The sequence below is a fragment of the Brienomyrus brachyistius genome, chromosome 16 (genome assembly GCF_023856365.1).
Source record: "Brienomyrus brachyistius isolate T26 chromosome 16, BBRACH_0.4, whole genome shotgun sequence".
Classification (NCBI taxonomy): domain Eukaryota; kingdom Metazoa; phylum Chordata; class Actinopteri; order Osteoglossiformes; family Mormyridae; genus Brienomyrus; species Brienomyrus brachyistius.
In genome coordinates this window covers 6550372-6572169 of record NC_064548.1, presented here as the reverse complement: position 1 = coordinate 6572169, position 21798 = coordinate 6550372, and the positions used below count along the sequence as shown (strand labels likewise).

Genomic DNA, 21798 nt, shown 5'->3' with positions numbered 1-21798 from the left:
AACACAACACACTATAAAATGTGGAGCATACAGTAGGCACCATCATAGGCAATATGGTGTAAATTTGTCACAGTATGATTTGAACCATGGACGTCTTTTCTTAAAATTTCAGTATAAATGCTTCTGCACAAATGTAATCTTTTTTTCAAATGAAACACACTTTATTGGTTGCATTTGAACTTTGAAGCAGGATATTTGACACCCAATCACAGTACTTTTGATTTTAGGCTTATTACATGAGTATGAGTTAAGCACATATGCTTTATGGTTTTGTTTTCAGGACGTTCGGGGCTCCTTGATGTGTAAATGCTGACACAGTCTAGATATCACCGGTCTTATGAGGAAAAACTACTTGCGCTCAGTTTTTAGTCTCATCTAATACAAAAATTTGCATGCACTACAAAGATAATTTGATAAATGTTGAGATTGGAGTCTATGTGATGTGGGAATGCAGGGGTTTCATTGAGGACCTTTATATGACTTAGTATTGTGAAGGGATACATGGTTAGTGCTAGGCACAGATGAATATCTTTGATTTTGCATCCATTTGGTAACTTGTTGAAGTTATGCGATAGACAGCATTGCATGGTTTATATATATATATATATATATATATATATATATATATATGTGTTATTAGGTTTTAGACTCTGATTTTGAATGTTTATCGCTATTGTATTTCTGCCTATATACGCTGGTAATGAATGGTAAAGTGAAATTTTAGAATAAAAGTCCGCATTTTAGCCTCAAACAACAAACCAACACTGTAGCATGTCATTGTGTTTACATGCGAGATGTGTTACAGTTACTGCATTCTATTTAAACTGTTTTGACGGAGCTCAACATCAAAACATAAATATACAAACCTTTGTTAATAAATATTGTGAAAATATCAAATAATTGTTATTTGTAGTAGAACTCCAGCCCCATTTTTGAGTGTTTTTCTATCCCTTTATTTATAGGCTTATAATAAAAAAGTATAATATAAATGTTTTATAATATCATTTTATAATAGAAATATTTTGGTAGCACTTTCTATGAAACCCATATTCATAAAGCCTAACAACAGTTCTTATAATTCATTGTAATATTCATAAAGTATCAACACAGCTATAAATATAAAAAGTCATAGCACATTATAGCCATGTTTCACATGCATTATGCTCTATGAAGGTCTCATCTAGAATGCACTACGAATACCTTCATAGTGCATAATAATGGTCAGTATAACAATTAAGGATGCTTTGTACTGCATTATGAAGGTATTTATAGTGCATTATAAATGAGCCCTTCATAGAGCATTCATAATGCATATGATTATAACACATGACTATAATGTGTTATGCCTTTTTATGAATAGCCATAGCTGTGTTTATAATACTTTATGAATGTATGTATGAAGGTATGTATAATGCAATATTAATGACTGCTTTAAGTACCAATATTTTTTTCCCCAGAAGGGTCCGTGAACCATTGCAGAAGCGATTACAGGCCTACGCTTTGTTTTCTGTTTAATGTGAATAATATTGATGTTTTATGGATTATTAGGGGAGCTTTTTGTGGAAAATCTTTAAAATATGTGCCTCATTACACACAGGATTATTATGGAATATTTTAGTACACAATGCTGCAACTTTAACGACAGAATTGAGTAAGTTCTCTTGAATGCAAAGATATATGATTCAGGTCTGTGCATTATACCAATCCTAAATTACAAGCCTGAGATAAATTGGTGTGAAAAATCAACACATTTTGCATTTGTCAAGCTCTCAGAGATAACAGATGAATATTAAGCCATCGTGATAAATATTACGGTGTTTTGATGAATGGTCTTGACTGGTCTTGAAATAAAACCTTGAGTCCTCTATGTCTGAGACTGAGTGAAAATGAAGTCAATTCGGAGACAAGACCAAGACTGCAAAAAAAGTGCTACAACACTAGATATGGCAATTTCATACTACGTGATTTTTGCCCCGAATTTCTGTTCGCCAACAGTATTTGGAGATCACCAACAAACCCCCCAGAATGCAGGCAAATCAGTGTTCAATCAGCACTAGATCACTGTGGAAACTGAAAGTTTATTAATTACACTGGTATACAGTGATTTCGACTTCGAAGACAATCGACTCCTCGACTCCAGGTGGAAAGCTTTGGAGTCGACTTCAGTTTGGTAAAATTTTTCAGTTTGGTAAAATTTCAGTTTTGAGTTTTCTGTGCACCTGTAAAAAAATTCATTTCTGTGGACTTCGAGTTGATGATTGCCTTGATTGGTTGCTATGGTTGTCACGAGTCGTGGGCAACGATCGCGAGCAGAGAGCGGCGATCGTGCGGAAGGAGCAGGCAGGCAACAGTATACGGGAAAACGGGGGTTTATTCTGGCTTCGGGGAGCCGGGAACACTGGACGCAGACTGACATCATCTGACATTAATGACAGACAAAGCAAACTGGGGAGACCAGGACTTAAATACACGGAACCAGACAGCAGGAAACAAGACACGACTGGGCAGGATCAGGAAATCACACGTGGGTAATTAGGGGGCGTGGCACACACGAGGAGCGGACGAGCCGGGCATGACAGAACCCCCCCCCAAAGGCGCGCTACACCGGGCGCGCCAAGGAAGGGGGCGACGGACGGGACGAGGCAGGACAGGACCTGGAAAACAAGAACAGAATCAACGCTGGACAGGGAACAGGACTGAGGTACAAAACACAGCGAGGGACAAGACGAAGGACAAAACCTGACAGAGGGTCGGGAAGGCAGACAGGCAAACCAGGAAGGGAGACACAGAGGGAACAGGCGGGACAAAAGGACCGGGAGTGAACGGAGGGAAGCCAGAGGGAGAAGGAGGAACACAAGGAGCAGAGACGGGAGGAACAAAGGAACGAGGAATGGAGAAAGGAGGAGCAAACAAAGGAGGGACCAGGGCAGGAGAGAAGGGAGAGAAGGCGGGGGAACAAAGGGGAGCCCGTGGGAGCCCCAGCGGGCGACGGGCGGCAGCCGGAGGGGCCGCAGGCGGCCGGGAGGCCGGAGCCGAAGGGGACCGAGAAGGGGCTGAGGAGACAGGGCGAGGGACCCGCGGAGGGGCCAGGGAGGGAGCAGGAGGGAGCACCAGGGAAGGGGACGAGGGAGCTGGAAGGGGCCAGGGCGAAGGCACGGAGGAGGGGGGAGCCGCAGCAGGCGGCGATGTCCGGGGGAGGGCCGGAGGTAGGGGCCCCGCAGGCGACCGAGGAGCCGCCGTCGGGGAACCCCCAGGCGACCGACCAGGACCCGGAGAGGGGAGCGAGGCAGGGCGACGAGGCACCGGAGAGGGACCCGCAGGCGACAGCCGACCCGGAGGGCCAGGACCCGCAGGCGCCAACCGAGCCCCAGCGCAGGCGAGGCAGGGCGAGCCAGGGGGCAGGGCGGGCGGGACCCCAGCCCTGCGTCTGTGTCCCCTCCCTTTACGGGACACAGACATGACCCCAGGTCGGGGTCGAGTTCGCCGGGGCAAGGGAGAAACTGTCACAGGGGGCGCCTCGGGAGCTGCTGCAGCGCGGTCAGGAGCAGGAGCGTGGTCAGGAGCAGGAGCGCGGTCAGGAGCAGGAGCGCGGTCAGGAGCAGGAGCGCGGTCAGGAACAGGAGCGCGGTCAGGAACAGGAGCGCGGTCAGGAACAGCAGGTGGCTGCAGTGGGGGCGCCGGCCCGGGAGCTGCAGGTGGCTGCAGTGGGGGCGCCGGCCCGGGAGCTGCAGGTGGCTGCAGTGGGGGCGCCGGCCCGGGAGCTGCAGGTGGCTGCAGTGGGGGCGCCGGGACAGGAACACGGTCAGGAGCTGCAGGTGGCTGCAGTGGGGGCGCCGGCCCGGGAGCTGCAGGTGGCTGCAGTGGGGGCGCCGGCCCGGGAGCTGCAGGTGGCTGCAGTGGGGGCGCCTGGACAGGAACAGGAGCGCGGTCAGGAACAGGAGCTGGCTGCAGTGGGGGCGCCTGCCCGGGAGCTGCAGCAGGTGGCTGCAGTGGGGGCGCCTGCCCGGGAGCTGCAGCAGGCGGCTGCAGAGGGGGTGCCTCTGCAGGAACTGGAGCGCGGTCAGGAACTGGAACACGGTCAGGAACAGGAGCTGGCTGCAGTGGGGGCGCCTGCCCGGGAGCTGCAGCAGGCGGCTGCAGAGGGGGCGCCTGCCCGGGAGCTGCAGCAGGCGGCTGCAGAGGGGGCGCCTCTGCAGGAACTGGAGCGCGGTCAGGAACAGGAGGTGGTTGCAGCGGGGGCGCCGGCCCGGGAGCTGCAGCGCGGTCAGGAACAGGAGGTGGCTGCAGTGGGGGCGCCGGCCCGGGAGCTGCAGGTTGCTGCAGTGGGGGCGCCGGCCCGGGAGCTGCAGGTTGCTGCAGTGGGGGCGCCGGCCCGGGAGCTGCAGGTTGCTGCAGTGGGGGCGCCGGCCCGGGAGCTGCAGGTTGCTGCAGTGGGGGCGCCGGCCCGGGAGCTGCAGGTTGCTGCAGTGGGGGCGCCGGCCCGGGAGCTGCAGGTTGCTGCAGTGGGGGCACCTGCCCGGGAGCTGCAGCAGGCAGCGAAGGCGGCAGCGGCGAAGGCGGCAATGGCGGCTGCACGGGAGCGGGGTCCGCCGGCAATGGCGGCTGCACGGGAGCGGGGTCCGCCGGCAATGGCGGCTGCACGGGAGCGGGGTCCGCCGGCAATGGCGGCTGCACGGGAGCGGGGTCCGCCGGCGGCAGGAGCGGAGGGAGCTCCTCGGGTCCGGCCGTTGCAGCGAGCAGCGGAGGGAGGTCCTCTGTACCGGCGATCGCCGGTTTCTTTCTCCCTCGCTGGCGCCTAGCGGTGGCGGGAGGCGGCGCGACGTCCGTAAAAACGGACGGCGGAAGAAAGGCCTCCGGCTCCGGGTATGGGTAGAGGAAGGGCTCCTCGTCCTCACTGGAGAACCAGTACTTCCACACGGGATCGGGGTCGCGTGTGGTCAGCCTCCGGGCTGGAGGTAGGGCGGGTACTTCCCTCTCGTCCCTAGTCGGGAGCCAAAGCCTGGAGAGCGAGCAGGCGCCGAGACGGATCGTCTCCTGCGGGACTCTCTTCCTCCCTCTCCGCTTCTTTTTGTGGTCTGTCATTCTGTCACGAGTCGTGGGCAACGATCGCGAGCAGAGAGCGGCGATCGTGCGGAAGGAGCAGGCAGGCAACAGTATACGGGAAAACGGGGGTTTATTCTGGCTTCGGGGAGCCGGGAACACTGGACGCAGACTGACATCATCTGACATTAATGACAGACAAAGCAAACTGGGGAGACCAGGACTTAAATACACAGAACAAGGCAGCAGGAAACAAGACACGACTGGGCAGGATCAGGAAATCACACGTGGGTAATTAGGGGGCGTGGCACACACGAGGAGCGGACGAGCCGGGCATGACAATGGTGCTGCCACATTTTATTTTATTTATAATAAAATTCTGGCATGTAGTAAAACAAAATCGCCTATGAGAAAATATTTGAAGACAAACCAATCCCCAAAGACCTGACAGAGGAAAATGAGGTACAGGTTTAGTCCTCATTAACCAGTTAAATTAGTCATCTCTACGTCTCTAAATAACCAAGTAGTTTTCTATGAACATTTCAATTAAATTCATGTAAATGAAGTTATTTTGAGACCTGTGATATACAGTAACCTTATCAGGGGTGTCGGAGAGGCATCGATACCAGGAAAAATTCAGGTGGCCACAACTAATAGTTTCAAACTTTGAAAAGACACAAGGGAACTTGTTTACTTGTTTGTTGTTTTCTTATCATTAGGACGTTATACATAACGTTCGGTACATTAGGTGTATCAACAGCGGACTTGTCAAGATTTCTGAATTTTTTTCTTTCAAGCTGGTTTCAGGCTATTTTTTCCCCATCCGATTAAATGGTTGAAGACAAAAATTCCTCTGTGCCATGTAGCCAGAAGCTTAACCGTGGATCCGAGAGAAAAGAAGGTATTTGGGGGAGAATCATTTCAAATGCGTGAGGTTTGGCAGGTCTGCAGACTACCCTTTACTAGGACTTCTGTCTAGTGTCAGGGTTGCCAAGTTTGGTTAGCTGGCTGGAGTGAGACTTTCAATTCGAGACAAGTCTGCACACACATTTTTCATGTATCTAACAGTTTTATAATTTTGTAAATAATCTGTAGAGTCTGCAAACTACTCCAGCGATTTGATGTAACTGATTTTAGGTTTATAATGGAATACAAATTGGCCGTAAGATTTCTCACTTGAGTGTGAGTCTGAAAGCAGGAGTCACGCCAGATGCGTGAGAACTGGCAACCCTGTACTGTATATTCCATCAGAAACTGCACTGTTTCCATTATTTCTAAAAGACATCAATGCACAGTACAAAAGCATGCATCACTATACAGGACAAAAAGAGTGATTCAATGTCTCTACCCGGTCTTAAGATATTTAGAACTATTTCACTGGCATAATAATTTCAGACACATTGTACAGTAATGAGTCACTGCCCTTGAGGTATAGGAAGTTACCAAGTTACAACACCGGACTATCTAGCTAATCTAGTTAGCACTGTATCATACAATATAAGTGCCAGATTAAGAAAAATAATTTAAACCAGCACTATACCGTGGAGGTCTGCTTCTTTAGCCAAAATGAAGAATACTTGCGATAGAGTGCATTGAGTATAAAACAGTCACCAGAATAGAAAATGTTCTATTTTTCCCATATAAATGGATTTGTTATTGCAAACAGTTTCTCTAATAACACGAACACTTTTCGGGAGTTTAGTCGGCAAGCGAAGTATTACATTGCAATGCCTGTTGCTCGCAGTAATCCCTTTTTACATTGTGCGTTATGTTAAAATAAACCAATGAAACGTGAAGGTGTAAAATACAAGAAGCGGAGTAAGCCAACCAAAGACGCCATTTTAACGCAGGCTGGCACAATGTACCAAACCGACAATGTCGGTAACAACTAACGCGCAAAACACTGTAGCCACAGCAAAACTTACTCATCACCAGCGTATTTTCAAGCGGGGGCGGACCTTATCTTTAATAACCAATCAATATCTGCTACTCCCGTCCCCGTCTTTTCGCCATTGGCTCACGCAGATGTCAATTCTACATTGATTTAGGCGATAAATGCCACACCCGAGCACTACATGTAGTTAAACCGAAGTTGGCGCGAGCTTTTCGTAATAAAGTTGGTCGAGGTTTATTGACTATTTAGCCGATCACAATGAAGTTATATCTGTGGATCTTTTTGCTTGCAGGTTTTGCATTTGGAGCCAGTGCGCAAGGTAAGAACTCGAGTTTAGATGTTATTTTGTCTTTTTACGTAATCAACAATAAATATAATGACTCGTACTCGAGTTGCTCCAGCCAACTAATCTATTTGTATGTATAAGTGATTAAAAGGTTTTGTGGGTTTACGGATGCGGTGATGTCCTGTTGCTGTTTCCGGAGTTTGCAAACGTGGATGGGGACGACTTCGTTCGCGCAGACTGTGCCCAGCAAACTTAAGGCATGGCGAATAGCTCCCTTACGTACAACCTTAGAATCGCTGCATACAATTTTCTAAGCGGTAATATATAAAAATGTGGAATAAAAAATGATAAAGCGCTGTAATAAAAAGTAAAGAACGGGATATAAGTTACTTCTATTAGTTGCACTTAGTTTCTTTCACTGAAAATTTCAAGGCTCCGCTGTTATGAAATGAGTGAAGTTTAGATGGTATTTTAATGTGCAAACAGGATACGAACTATTCCTGCTTTCCAACCTAATCCTCCGAGACAAATATTTTACTGCATTTCGAGGATCAGAAACCAATTGTAAACATGGAAACTGACACGGCTTATCGCTTGTGCCGATTTCTTAAGGGTGCGGAATGATGAAAAACACCGAAATAGTGGATGGAAAGATTGAAACACGAAGGGTCAAGAACAAGTTTCGGTAATTAAATCCAGGCAGTGAGAGGACTCCACCCGCCCGGGAGCTTCATCGTGGTTCTGAAAAGGCTCATGCTGTGTTTGTGAGTCATGGCTGGGCATGATGGTGCAGTGAGGTGCGGTTAACGAGGGGGGTGGGGGGGGGGGCAGAAGAATCTGATGCTGCATGTGTTTAAACGTCAATAGAAGTATTTCAACACGTGGAAATTTCTATAGTTTCACCCTGATAGTGTATCTGCAGTTGTTCTGTACGACTACGTATAAAGTGTTTTTTTTTTTTTTTTTTTTAATGTGAGGTGATACGTTATGATAAAACTTAATAGGGCCATCCGAATAAATTACATTTTAAATTCTTAACATGGTAATAAACCACGAAGATTCCTTATTTTCCCCCGTTGTTGGAACCGACAAGAACCACAAGATGAGGTTGAACCGTCATTCATGATCGCAGAGCACACCTGGAAGTGGGGGAAGGGTTGGTGCTGGAGGTCTGATGTCAGTGAAACTGGTCTGGTGTGACAACTCTCAGTTCACTTCTTGGTAAAGGCTTGAAAGCATTGTAGACACACGCAGACATGCAGCATTAATGGATCATTTTATATATATATAATATGCTTAGTCAAAATATTCAATTCCTGACACTGGAACTTGTTACACCAGCAAATTCCAATGATGTTTGCATGAAATGTTTGTCATTGTGGTGGAAGGGTGTGTTTTGCTAAGTCATATAAAAACAGTGAAATCTTCACTTCTAACCCTTAATACATGGACATTATCATGTCTAGTAATGTAACACAACCTAATATGCATTTCCTAACTTCACATTTGCGGTATGGTATTTTCACCCACAAACTTCTTAGGACCAGAACAACTCGTACGTACATGTATGCAAATAAAACTTGTACGATGATGGATTTTTTTGTGCATGGCTTGAAATAGCCCATCAGCTGGAAATGGAGTACAGCAATCTGAGCCTAGTTTGTAAGAAAGTTTTGTAAATATTTCTCAGCATTGGCATTTGACAAATGTTTCTGATCATCGGACACACTGTACTGAAACACTGAAGTTTTTCCTTATTTTCATAACGAGCAGTAATTAATGATGAAGATGCTTTATTTCGTGTACAGCTACTTAAAGTGCACAAATCCAAAGAAAGTACACTTGTGCAACTTTATGAATATTACTGGTACGAAGACAGTACAGTTAACATACATCAGAGGATTATACACTTTTTAAGGCAGTGTTGAGTGAAAAATGACACTGAATGGGCAGGAGCGTGTTCAGCCGGGGGGGCCTGCGTCAGATGGTGCTGGCCACGCCCACTTCCCCCTCCGAAATTTCCCCGCCATTTTGTGAAATGCAAAACCTACTTTTGCGTATTTGTCCGTGGATTTTTGACTCGGAGACAAGTAACTGGTGACACTTGAATCCTTGGTCAATGGATTATGTACTTTTTGCACTGGCTTTGAGTGAAAAATGACATTGAATGGACAGAATTGTCAGCCTGAACAATCAAAAAGGAACAGAAACTGTTCCCTCCTATCCCTCTGAACCAAATAATCAGGCAATTAGGAAAACAAAATACCTGGTACAGCTCCGGTGGGAGCTGGGAGGGAGCAAAGATATGGAGGGTCTGGGGTTTCCCAAGGAATGGGTTGAGCATTGGCAGTTCTTAGGCAATTGCTTACGCAAGCAATGCATTCCTATGGAGACTGTGGCAGAGGCAAGCTATGATGCCTGGGGCAGCCTGAGTCAGTTCCCTCCCCAGAGTAATTGTGGCACCTTGCTTTTCAGCTGAAGAATTTTGAATCAATAATTTGTGACATCAGGCCCAGACTTTGTGGACAGATACATTAATGAAACTCCCTCCTGCATCTGACTACCTGGAAGTTTTGTCAAAATGATCAAATACCGATTCTATCGTGTACAAAAGTTTCAAAACTTTCTTTTTTTCTCCATGGTATTGCTTCTACAGTCTGCACTTCCAGTTCTCTCTGATCGCTGAGGTTCGTAGACTATGGGAGACCTGACCGCAGTCTCCCATATGTTACAGCTTTTTCCACTGCACTTAATCGATAGAGTGCAGATGGAAAGGAGTCTGTAAATATTTGGGATTTGTGCCAAATGAAGATGATAAACCATGGGGCATGTGCAAGTACTAACAAAGGGGGCAAACACAAATTTAGCTAAACATGAAAATGACCGACACGCAATGCAATACATGTATAGTGTTTTGAGAGAGGTGTCTTATTACCGAAATATTAACCTTTATGGGCTTTGTATTAATTAGTATCATCATTTTGATACAAACTTTCATAGTCATGCAATTGTTAGAACTGCGTGCTTTGAGACATCGATAAAGGCATGTTAATGTGAACCTTTTTATTATGCATCGTAATAATAAAGTAACATTTAATTTTTAATGTTTACTTACTGCTCATGAATCTCAATCCAATTACAGCGTGATTACAATGGCTAATGCTGCAATTTGTTTTGACTGGCAATGCAATATGAAGGTTTTTTTTTTTTTTTTTAAAGTGACACTAATTTACAAAAGATTGTAAAGTCTTTCCTGAAAACAATTGCAATTGAAATTGAGTTTCATTATATACTCATCAAAAATTGTACTGAATTGTACTGAATTTCAATACTTTTTTTCGTATCGTATCGCAGTTTTGAAATTTGGGTACTGTGACAACATACTGCCCAGTTCCAGGAGACCATTCACTTATTGTAATTTTTCTCATGCACTTAGTGTTACAGTGAACTATCGTATGTTTATGTAAATGCACGTTGCTAGTATAACTTGTACAGTTATACTAGTCTTTTAACAATATGTTTGCACTTGCAACTTCTGTTTCTCTGTCACATGAAATAATTTGATAGCATGCATTTTTATAATAATCTTTTTATTTATAGGTTTTGATCTTGGGGATGCCATTGATGATGATGATGATGGTGGTAAGTATTAGAAACGTTTCCCTGCTTTGCATCCTCTTTATTGTTGCTTGTAAATGAAACCCAGGTTAATATTTGTCATGATTGTTTTTAATTAATGTGGTATATGTGCAGATTTTGACAGGAGTAGTACAGACAAACAGTGAATGATTTATTTCACTTTCATATTTTGAGTTTTAATATCTACCTTTTTAGTATTTGCATTGTTTTGGACAATTCAAGTAAATTCAATAACAACACTACCATTCAAAAGTTTGGGGTCACTTAGAAATTTCCTTATTTTCCATGAAAACAGACACGAAATGAGTTTGAATAGGAAATATAGCTAAATAAATAGGAAGTAGTTATTGGCAAAGTTGGAAATAATTATATTAATTTGAAAAATTATTATTATGTTCTTCAAACTTTTGCTTTCATCAAAGTTAAATCGGATGAGATTTCAGCCCGGACATCATTGAGCATCTCCCACAAGTTAGATTGGCTTGATGGGCACTTCTTACATACCATTCAATCAAGCTGCTCCCATAACAGCTCAATAGAGCTGAGATCCGGTGACTGTGCTGGTCACTCCATTATACACAGAATACCAGCTGAATGCTTTTTTTCGAAATAGTTCTTGCATAGTTTGGAGCTGTGTGTGGGTCATTGTCCTACTGCAGGACAAAATTGGCTCCAATTAAGCACCGTCCACATGGTATGGCATGGTGCTGAAAAATGGAGTGGTAGCCTTCCTTCTTCAAGATCCTTTTACCCTGTACAAATCTCCCACTTTACCATCATCAAAGCAGGTCCAGAGCATCATATTGCCTCCATCATGCTTGACAAATGTCATCAAACCCTCCTCCATTTTCTTTTCATTTGATCTGCATGCCATATATGTTCTTTGTGATCCAAACACCTCAAACTTAGATTTGTCTACCCATAGCATTTTTTCCCCCCGATCTTCTGTCCAGTGTCTGAGTTCATTTGCCCATCTCATTCTTTTCTATTCACTGGTCATTCTGAGATGCAGCTTTTTCTTTGTGATTCTGCTTCGAAGGCCAGCATCCCGGAATTGCCTCTTCACTGTTGACATTAAGACTGGTCATTTGCGGGAGCTATTTGATGAAGCTGCCAGTTGAAGACCTATAAGGAGTCTGTAGTTGAACACACTTTTTAATACATTTACCCTCTCACTCAGTTGTGCCCTGGGGTCTCCCTCTCCTCTTTCTGTTCCGGTTAGGGCCAGTTTGCGCTGCTCAGTGAAGAGAGTAGTACACAGCATTACACAAGATCTTCAGTTTCCTGGTAACTTCTCACATGGAATAGCCTTCATTTCTCAGAACAAGAATAGACTTAGTTTCGAGACTGATAAGTTTCAGAAGAAAGTTCTTTGTTTCTGACCATTTTCTGAGCTTGTAATCGAACCCACAATTTCTAATGCTCCAGATGCTCAACTAGTCCATTGAAGGCCAGTTTTATTGCTTCTTTAATCCATCCATCCATCAACATAACCGCTTAATCCGAACTGGGGTCGCAGGGGGTCCCGGAGGCTATCCTGGGTACAAGGGGCACAGGCAGGAACCAACCCCGGGCAGTCGCCAACACACCACAGGGCACACACTCGCACAACTACAGGGCCAATTTAGACTCGCCAATCAACCTGCTCTGCATGCTTTTGGGCTGTGGGAAGAAAACGGAGCCCCCAGCGGAAACCCCCACGGACATGGGGTGAGCGTGCGAACTCCACACAGAAAGGACCTACACCTGACTTTGGGAGCAAACCCAGGACCTTCTTGCTGTGAGGCAGCAGCTCTAGCCACTGCGTCACCCTGCTGTCTTCCTTTAATCAGCACAACAATTTTCATCTGTGCTAATATAATTGCAAAAGGGGTTTTCTAATGACCAATTAACCTTTTAAATGATAAACTTGCATTAGCAAACAAAACATTCCACTGGAACACAGGACTAATTGTTGGTGGAAATGGGCCTCTGTACCTCTATGTAGATATTCCATTAAACAGTTGTTTCCAGCTATGATGTTCATTGGCAACATTAACAATGTCTGCACAGTATTTTTGATCAATTTGATCTTATTGTAATGGACTAATTTATTATTATTTATAATAATAATAATAATAATAATAATAATAGTAATAATAATAGTAGTATTATTAATAGTAGTATTATTTATTATTATTAAAATTCCTTGCTTTTAAATAAGAAGTGAATAAGTGCCCCCAAACATTTGAATGGTAGTGTATATCCTGGGAATGGTTGTAAGTTAATATGAAAATATTAATATAAGCATTCTTTAAAATGGCATAGTGTGTAATACTGTGGGTTCACGCCCAAGCCTGTGTATAACTGCTTCTTTTCCCCCCCACTCCTTCCATTTGGGGTTTTTTCTCCTCTTCTGGTTCTCCTTCAGGTACTCCCATAATTTCTTCCCATAGTACAGTGTGTTTAGCTCTTTAGCTTTTAGGTGTCTTAGTCTTTTAAAACCCCCATCATGTATGGTTGTATGTGAATGTGTTGTGTTTTTCTTTATTGTTTTGATGGGCCAGAGTCCATCTGTGCCCCCCCCCCCCCCTTCCAGTTGGATTCGCAGCCTGGGATTGGTCCAGAACGATCCAACACTGGAGAAGATGTTATGGAAAATGAATGAATTAATTGTTTGAATGAATGAATTGACATTTTTATGAATGGTGCTCTAGGTTTAGTGTTTGATTCCTTGCCATGGCTCCATGTGTGTGGAGTTTGCATGCTGTCCTCCAGTTCTCTGGTTTCCCTCCACAGTCTGAAAATAAGTTAATTGGAGTTTCCAAGTACATGACGTATATCTCTGGACACATTTTCATACATGTCAGTCATTTCTCACTTTCTGATTTTATCACGTAGCATTCATTTTTCCACATTCCTTATCAATTCTTTAAACTGTTCTTGTTTGTGTCACTCAGCCAGAAATTGGCGATCCATTACAATTTGGGATGCAGCCGATTGCTCTCTTCACAAGTTAATAAGCAGGGAATTTTGGGTGGTTCTGGAATGTAGACAGGAGAGTTAAGAATTAAGCCAAGTATTGATATTAATTTCTTCCATGGGTACATTTCTTCTATATAAATTTAAAAACGGAGTAATGGCAAAGTCTCTGACCTTTTCATGTATTTGTTAAATGTTCTATTAAAATCTTCCCCTACAGATGTCAACCCTAAGCCAACACCTCCTGCCAAAAAAACACCCGACGGTAAGTGTTTTATTCGAAACTATTTCTTCAAAATCCCTCATCACCTGTAAGCTAAATACACTGAATATGATTGAACATGACTATGATATTTTTTTTTCAATTTAGATGAATTTGATCTAGGTGATGCCCTTGGTCCTGGTAAGTTGTGGGTCCCGCATGTATAATTGATTGGAGGTATTCATGTGTGTCTTTTGGCATGACACAGCCTTGGAATTGTTTGCTAAACTGCATAAAATGGGTCTTTCTCATGGGCTCACTATGCTGGGATCATTCTGCTTGCTTTCCCAATTCCATAGTTCAGAATATTCCTACTTCAGCTGCTGTCTTTCTTTCTAAATGTCTTGGCAAAATGTACATCGGTGCAAGTTTTTAGAGTTTTTATTGTGACTTTCTGAACTATTTTCAGTCCAATTTTAATGACTTGTATGCATTCAATACATTTAATTTTTTGTATAATTTCAGGTGATTTATGGAATATGTTGCATGAAAGAAAGTCCGGGCTAAAGAGAAATTGCATATTTGTTATAGAAAAAAATATAAAATTCATGAAACTTGTGAAATTAGACAATACTAATTATTTAGTCATTGCATCTTTTGGTTGTCAACTAAAAGATATACAATTAACAGACCTGTGTTTCTTGATCTGGTCTGGCCTTAAATTTTCATGTGACTTATTTATCACATTTGATCTAACACTTGGAGTTCAGTCAACAGCCCAGTTAGACGTTTTCTGATGGATAGGGACCAGAATGTTTGTCAGGACCCACATCAAGAAACACCAGTTTAGGGAAGGGATACTAAGGGGAGTGAGTAAACCTTGAAAAAGGTCTTGCTACTGGCTACAGTCCAGGGCTGTAGTTCCTGCTTTTGATATGTCATTTACTTCTTAATTCTCTCCAATAGACACAAAGACTGAAAAACCAAAAATAGTCCGTCCCAAAGATGGAGGAACTGGTAAGACAGTGTTGTGTAACGTCTGGTTCCCTTCCCAGCAGTACCTACTTTTTTCTACTTGTGCTGAACAGAAATCAGTGAATTTCTTTGTGATATACAGGAGGTGGTTCCTTTGGGGATGATGACCTGCTTGATGCGAGTCAGAATGGCTATAAGCCTGATCCAGGCAAAGGAGGTAAAGGTGGAGGTAAGGCGCTCTTGCTCTTTCCTTCACTGCTTTTAATGAATAGTGCTGATGCAGCTGAAATGTAGGTCTAAGGCGGTGTTTCCCCTCCCGGTCCTCTGGGACTCCCAGATAGGTCATGTGACTGTCTGTCTGCGAGTCCCTCAGGACTGAATTCAGAAACACTGGTCTAAGAGATTGAGAAGCCCAGAAGCCTAAACCCAGAATTAAAAACTGATGTGTGTTTTCTGAAAGTTGAAGCTAACCATCTATAGAGCTGAAGTTCTTTGGTCTGTTTTCGTGCGTGACTAGTATGTGCTTAGTGCTCATTTGCTCCATATCTGCTCTAATTTGCTTCCAGGTCGTATTGCCGACCCCTCAGGAGGTACAGATCATTTCAGCTTCTTTGACTTGTTGGCATCTCTTTTGTGCTGTGATACACTCTAAAGTGCTGTCATTCCTTGTGATTTTGACTTCCCTCTTTTTCCCTTATTTTAGGGGGTGGAGCTGCCCAGCCTCAGGGTATGTATAGTTATGGAATTTATTTAATTCTTTGGATTTGGATCAGTGGAAAATTGTATATTTTCATTTTGAATTGAACAGGAAAAAAAATCAGTCATTTTTTTCCTTTTATATTCTTTATAATTTTTTTGCTTGTTTAGTTACGTTTTTATTTATTTTAACCTTTTGGAATGGTTTGCAGGCCCAGCGTGGTTGGATGCTGGGCCTGAGAAACGGAAGGTTGCTGGTTCAAATCCCAGGGTCAGCAAAGTGATTTCCCTGCTGAGCCCTTGAGCAAGGCCCTTACTTTTTTTTTTTAAGTGCTTTGTAATGAAGTGTCTGCTAAAGAAATGTAATGTGATGTAGTATGCAGATCATCTTCTGCAGTAATGGGCTTTTTTGACCGGTATGTTGTGTTGTGACCACACACTGTGTTCTTCATGTTAAGAATGTGTGGTATTTTAAGTGACCCTTCTGAACTCTCTCTCCTGCTCTGAAAATCCCACTGGCATGTAGTGCAAGCTGGGAATACTGAACCATAGCCCACTGACTGGGGGGCATTGTAAAAATAGTTTTTTAGGGGAAGGCAGTGGGGGAGTAGCAGGAAGTTGCACTGCTCTTCTGTTGCTATTTACTATTATTTTAGGTTTATTGATCTTCTGAGATTTAAGTTGTAAGAACAAAAACTGTTCTGATTTGGGCGTGTGCCAATTGCAGATATATAGCAAACACCTCAGTCGTAACAAGAAAAGGTAAATGTGTCTGGATCAGAACCCTGCTTTGATAGAGTTTTGACTTTTCAGGGGTGGGTCTTCTGTCCATATCAGCGGTCACTGCACGCCTCTGTCCCCTACAGAGGCAGTTTAAAACCATTTTGATTTTGCTTTATCTGGCATGAAGAGTAAAATGAAAACTACTACCATTTTTATGAAAGAGCACAATCTTGTTTTTTTTTTTCTAAGAACAAGGATCTAAACGGAATACAATTTTTGTATCATCAGATTTCTTCTAAGAAGGCATAGGGTTTAAGTGAGCCTTCTGAATTATCTATCCTCCTCCGAAAATCCCATTGGGATGTAGTGCAAGCTAGGAATACTGAAACGTAGACCACTGATTGGAGAACATCGTAAACTTTTGTCTTTTGCGAAACAGAATTCCTGCAGTTAGTTATTGTCTAGATTTGTTCCTTTTAGGTCATGTGCTGAGGTGTTCCTCAATATGCGTACTTGATCGCATTTTTGTTCTCGCGTACCTGCTTTACATTGTCGTCCTTCGCCGAAGACCAGTTTTAACGCTAAGAACCAAAGTACAGAGGATGGTAAAAATCCACAGAAGTTGTTTTTGCCCCACCTCAAATATCAAGGGTACTTTGGTTGCATCCTCACCAAACGAAACCAATCCCATGATTCATTGTGCCCCAAGTTTGTTCTTGGGAGGCAGGACTGCTCTTGCCAAGACCATAAGTACGGCCTCTGCATTCTTGGTATTGAGAAACACCCCCTTAGTCATGTATGTGTGCAAGCATGCATACACACAGCTCGCGCAGAAACACACACACACACACACACACACACACATAAGCTACTGAAGTTAATAAGCCACTCGAGAAAGGAACAGAACTTTATGTTCTCTCTCACTTATATTTTATCATTCTTTGTTTTGGTTAAAGTATGCTTAAGTGCATCATTTAATGTTTCATTTTAAACTCAAGATAGTAAATTGTCAATGTCTTTTTCTCTTTATGGACAGACTGCATTGACAGATTTAAAATCTGCTTTGTGCTCTTTATTATAGGGAAACAGATGGCTTATGTGATGTTCTTTGTTAGGGCACATTTTTTGTTTCCTACCTAATGGAAAACAGGAAACCTTGTAATTGGAAGGAGGGCTGTTCTGTTAGTTCTGGAGGAAGGTTTTTCTTTACATATTCACAGGTCACACTGCTGCCTAGAAAAAAGGACCTTTTCCTGTTTTTTATGTGTCTTCAGGTTATTACAATTATTGTAGTAATTTAGTTAATTTAATACTCAGATTTTTCGTCTTTTCTTAACCTTTGGAGATGCATGGCTTAACTGATCCTTTTAACTGGAAGTGACATGCAATTCTGTGTTCTAAAGGTGTATATTTACAAAATATAGAAGAAGATGAGTGACTAATTGGTACCTTAGTTCCACATCTTAGATGGTTAAATCCCTTGTGCTGACTTTGAGAACCAGAATTGGATTTCAATATTGTATTTCATAGACATTTGTTAGGTAAGGGGTTACAAAATGCACTAAACTTTGTGGGTTTACAGTACAACCACTCAGGTGGTCGCTCTTCTAAAATTCTTCTGCAATTCTTTCATTGCAGATTTAGAACTTCTGTGGGTCCAGATCCTGAAGCAGCTAAGCAATAGCATGCCAGAGTCCCTCCTTATTTGGATAGACAACTTAAAACAAACAGTTGCGCCGTTGTTAGAACGAATCAAGGAACTCCTTGATATGAGCCAGTGATCAAGATTGTATCTTGTGATATCAATTGTCTTTGGTTTTGCATTGTGTTTGGAGTTATTTGTTGACAGTAGGTCACGTATTTGGGGGAGGGGACTAGCTATACTGTTACTGGACTTTTCTTTTAATTTGGTATTTATTTGCTAGCCTTTAAACTTGGAGTTTCCTCACATGGTAGTGAAGGGAAGCCAACTGATAAAATCCTAAAATGAAGGTTAATGTGACGGCCTTTCTGCAGGTAATGGGGAAAAAATAAGGATTCCTGGCTCACTTGGATGGCTTAATGTTTTATATATTGATAGAGAAGCCTAATTTGAAGTTATGTACCATAATAGAATAGACAACAAAAAGGTAGTTTATATGTTGGGGTTAATGTTTGTCTGGTATCCTACCCACATCTAAATACAGGTAATTTTTACAATTGACAAATTTTAGAATTTTTTAAGGGAAATGCAATTAAGAAAACAACAAGAATTTGTGTGTGTTGCAAAAACACACGTTTTACATAATTTCAAACTGGAATGCCTTCATTGTTAATATATTAAGTATTAGCAGTACATTTAATGTATGGGTAAAGTTTCTGAGTACTTCATCTGTGAACATGAAAATCCAGCCCACTTTTAATAGACACATTATTACAAATTTATCTAACGTTTTTTTTTTTCTCCTTTAATAGATTTTTCAAATGACTATTCAATGTCTTAAAGATTAAGGTGTTCGGTACTTAAGAATCAAGTGCGTCTGTGTAATCATATTGTACTCAACTGTATGTGTGTGGTTTAAACCAGGACGGGACGGTGCTCTGTTCACAAACGCACCCTTTGTTTTACTTGGTATCTAGAAAGTATTTTTGTCCTGGCTTTTATATTCTAGCACCTACATTTTTTCCCTTCAGTTTAAAAGTACCACAATGAAATAAAATATCTTAAAATCTTAAAGTCTTCGTCTTTTTTTCATTTAGCTAATCTGCTTTGATTCAGTCATCAATGTACAAACAATGTTTCCCTTTCAGAAATGGTTATTTTCAGGTTTTAATGACCAGAAAACTTAAGACCTCTCACACCCCAGATACATTTTTGATCTTTTTTTTTTTCTCCTGTATTCACTGTAGTAACTGACTGCTGCTCAACATGATTATTTTTTTAAGTTTGCGCCCCCTAGTGGAGTGTCTTTTGTAATGCTCTGATAAAAATTTTTTACTTTCCCCCCCCTCCCCAGAAAACCAAAACCCTGGTCAAGTTGCTGGTATTGTGAGTGCACTCGGGGTGGCACTGATCGGTGCAGCATCCGGTTACATTGCATATCAGAAGAAGAAACTTTGTTTCAAAATGCAAGGTGGTAAGTTCCTTATGAATTAATCCTCCTCATGAATTTGGGCCTCTGCAGTTGTATGTAAAAACCTTTTTACTCCATGTGCTGCTGGCTTCTTTCTGAAATGATAATCGCCCCCCCCCAGGTGACCCAGAGAGGGGTGTTAACACCCACCGTGGGAATCAGTCAGAAAGCAATGGTATGTCATAATGTTACATGTGTAAATTTCCATAGAATCCCAGAAACTGTCTTAAAATTACTAGCATGAATGTTCTTTATGTAATATTGACAACTGTTTTGATGCTTCTGTAAAATTCATTATGGAAATATCTCCCCTGCCTTTTGTCATTACAGTTCTCAGCAATCTTCTCAGAATATCTTAATATCTTTCCTGGTAAGACTACTGGAAGCAACATACAAAACTTCACGTGTTCTAGAAGCGAAACCGAACACTAGAAAAAATGTTTTTTTTATTTGTTGTTTTGTTTTTTTTTAACTATGATTCTAAATGTCCTAAACAGCGTTTATTTCTCCTGTGTTTTAAGAGTTGTTATGGAAAAAGACAGGTGCTTATTTTTCCTCAAAGAATTGACACAAGCAATAATTATTATGTAATGTTTTGAATGTTCATTTGCAAACTGAACGGTTGTCAAAATTAATTTAAGGATGTTGTCCAATGATACTTTGGAAATGAAGTTAGGCTAATAATGTTAAAAAATATTTTTAGGTAATGTATATTTTGTATAATTGCACTTTTCATGATGTACTTGATGTACAGGTTTGAATTTAAAATGGTGACCAACTCACCATTACGTGTACGTTCTTATATATTTTTATTTTTTTTTAAATCACATCTCCCATACCTTTGTCTTAGTACCTACATTAACAGTCTGTGCTGTAAATATTTTTATTCTCTATGTATAACAGTAATTTGTCAGAAAAAATGCATCAGTCTAATTAATTGATTTGTATGTGTGATGCAAGAAATGCCTGCATTTTTATTAACATTTACATTCCAATTAAGAACCAAAGAGACACAAGCAAAGGTATAAAACTGAAATTGTTATTCATCTTCTGCACAGAGCTTATATTTCAGTTTGGAGTAATCACATGTACCTTTTATACATTCTGCATTTTCTTTTAATGTTACAGTGGTAGCTATGACAATTGGCACTCCAATAAGACATCTTCTATTGTCCAACTCCAAAAACAGATGGAAGGATAATGAAATTCTATTAGCTAATTTTAATAAGTGACAGTATAAGTCATACTAAATGAATATTGATTGGTAAATGCTTACTAATATATTCTGTCCCCTCACATTGTGGACGCAATGGTTTGTTCAGCTCTTCTCTGCGGACCAAATAAATGTTTGATTACGTACATGTTCCTTTCCGGGGTAGAACCATCTGTAAGAATGAAAGCGGGCAGGTATCAATGTTACAATATTGGAATTGTAACTTCAATTTGTGCAGTTAACTTGGTCCAAAATAATAAAGGATTATTACAAACCTAAACTGTGTGTGCAATTACTGTAAACAATGTATATATCGTTTCATCCGTAAGTTTAGTGTCCTTTATATTCTCCTTCCTATACAGCTGACAAAACTTCTTTTGGTGCCTTCTTTATCAATGGTTGTGTATCTGCAGAGGCTAAGATGGAAAACTTTTAGCAAATTTATTTGGGGGACAAAAAGCTACAGTTACTTTTATTAGTGATAATTGTTATATGCCATGATGCGTCTTACTGCATACTTACCCTTATACACAGTCATGTTTGTTCCTGTGGTAGATGTTTGACAGGAAGAAAATGATCAAATTTAGTTGTTTTTTTGCCACACTTTTATAGATGTGCTAAATTTTTTATGAAGATTAGTTATTAATCATGAAATTACAGTAGCTAAGCAGTAAAAGGTTTGCATTTTGATAAGTGCAAAATATATTTGTAAAGTAATTTCCCAGTAAAATGGGTGACGTGACTCGAGGTGTTTCTGTTGACTTGTACGTGTGGGTCTGGGGTTTGATTCCTCACCTTGCTGGTGTGGGGTTTGATTCCTCACCTTGCTGGGTCTGGGGTTTCCATGTTCTCTGGTTCTCTAAGTTTCAGCCAAGTTGCCTGGTTCCTGTAGTCAAAAAACAAGCAGCTAAGTGAACTAGGGTGGTCAGTTGAAATATGAAACAGGACACAGACTATTATTGCCGTGATGGTCTGTACCCTGTTTTGGACCACATTCAGGCCACCCCAGTGACCCTGTCCTGGGTAAGTGGTTGGAAGACGGGTGGGTTTCGCTGG

The 21798-nt window shown here is 41.9% G+C and overlaps 1 protein-coding gene across 4 annotated transcripts; it reads left to right on the top strand.

Moving 5' to 3' along the window:
• The first annotated feature begins 7078 nt into the window (after positions 1–7078).
• On the top strand, positions 7079–21022 carry cd99 (CD99 molecule). Of its 4 annotated transcripts, none has more exons than XM_048978003.1 (11): positions 7082–7253; positions 10821–10859; positions 14044–14085; positions 14191–14223; positions 14989–15039; positions 15140–15226; positions 15564–15587; positions 15701–15724; positions 19413–19532; positions 19651–19704; positions 19860–21022. In XM_048978003.1, the coding sequence occupies exons 1-11, from the start codon at positions 7193–7195 to the stop codon at positions 19886–19888; spliced, it is 564 nt and encodes a 187-aa protein (XP_048833960.1). In that variant the 5' UTR covers positions 7082–7192; the 3' UTR covers positions 19889–21022. The 4 variants fall into 4 exon arrangements, with proteins under 4 accessions (XP_048833961.1, XP_048833960.1, XP_048833959.1 ...); XM_048978002.1 differs by having other exon boundaries at positions 14041–14085; XM_048978001.1 differs by having other exon boundaries at positions 7084–7253; positions 10821–10862; positions 14041–14085.
• The last annotated feature ends 776 nt before the right edge of the window (positions 21023–21798 follow it).

Excerpts from the sequence above, each read along its gene's own strand:
- cd99 (XM_048978001.1), top strand. The coding sequence starts at position 7,193 with ATGAAGTTATATCTGTGGATCTTTTTGCTTGCAGGTTTTGCATTTGGA. Across the intron at positions 14,086-14,190 it reads TGCCAAAAAAACACCCGACG|ATGAATTTGATCTAGGTGAT; the intron begins GTAAGTGTTTTA and ends TTTTCAATTTAG. Across the intron at positions 19,533-19,650 it reads TTGTTTCAAAATGCAAGGTG|GTGACCCAGAGAGGGGTGTT; the intron begins GTAAGTTCCTTA and ends GCCCCCCCCCAG.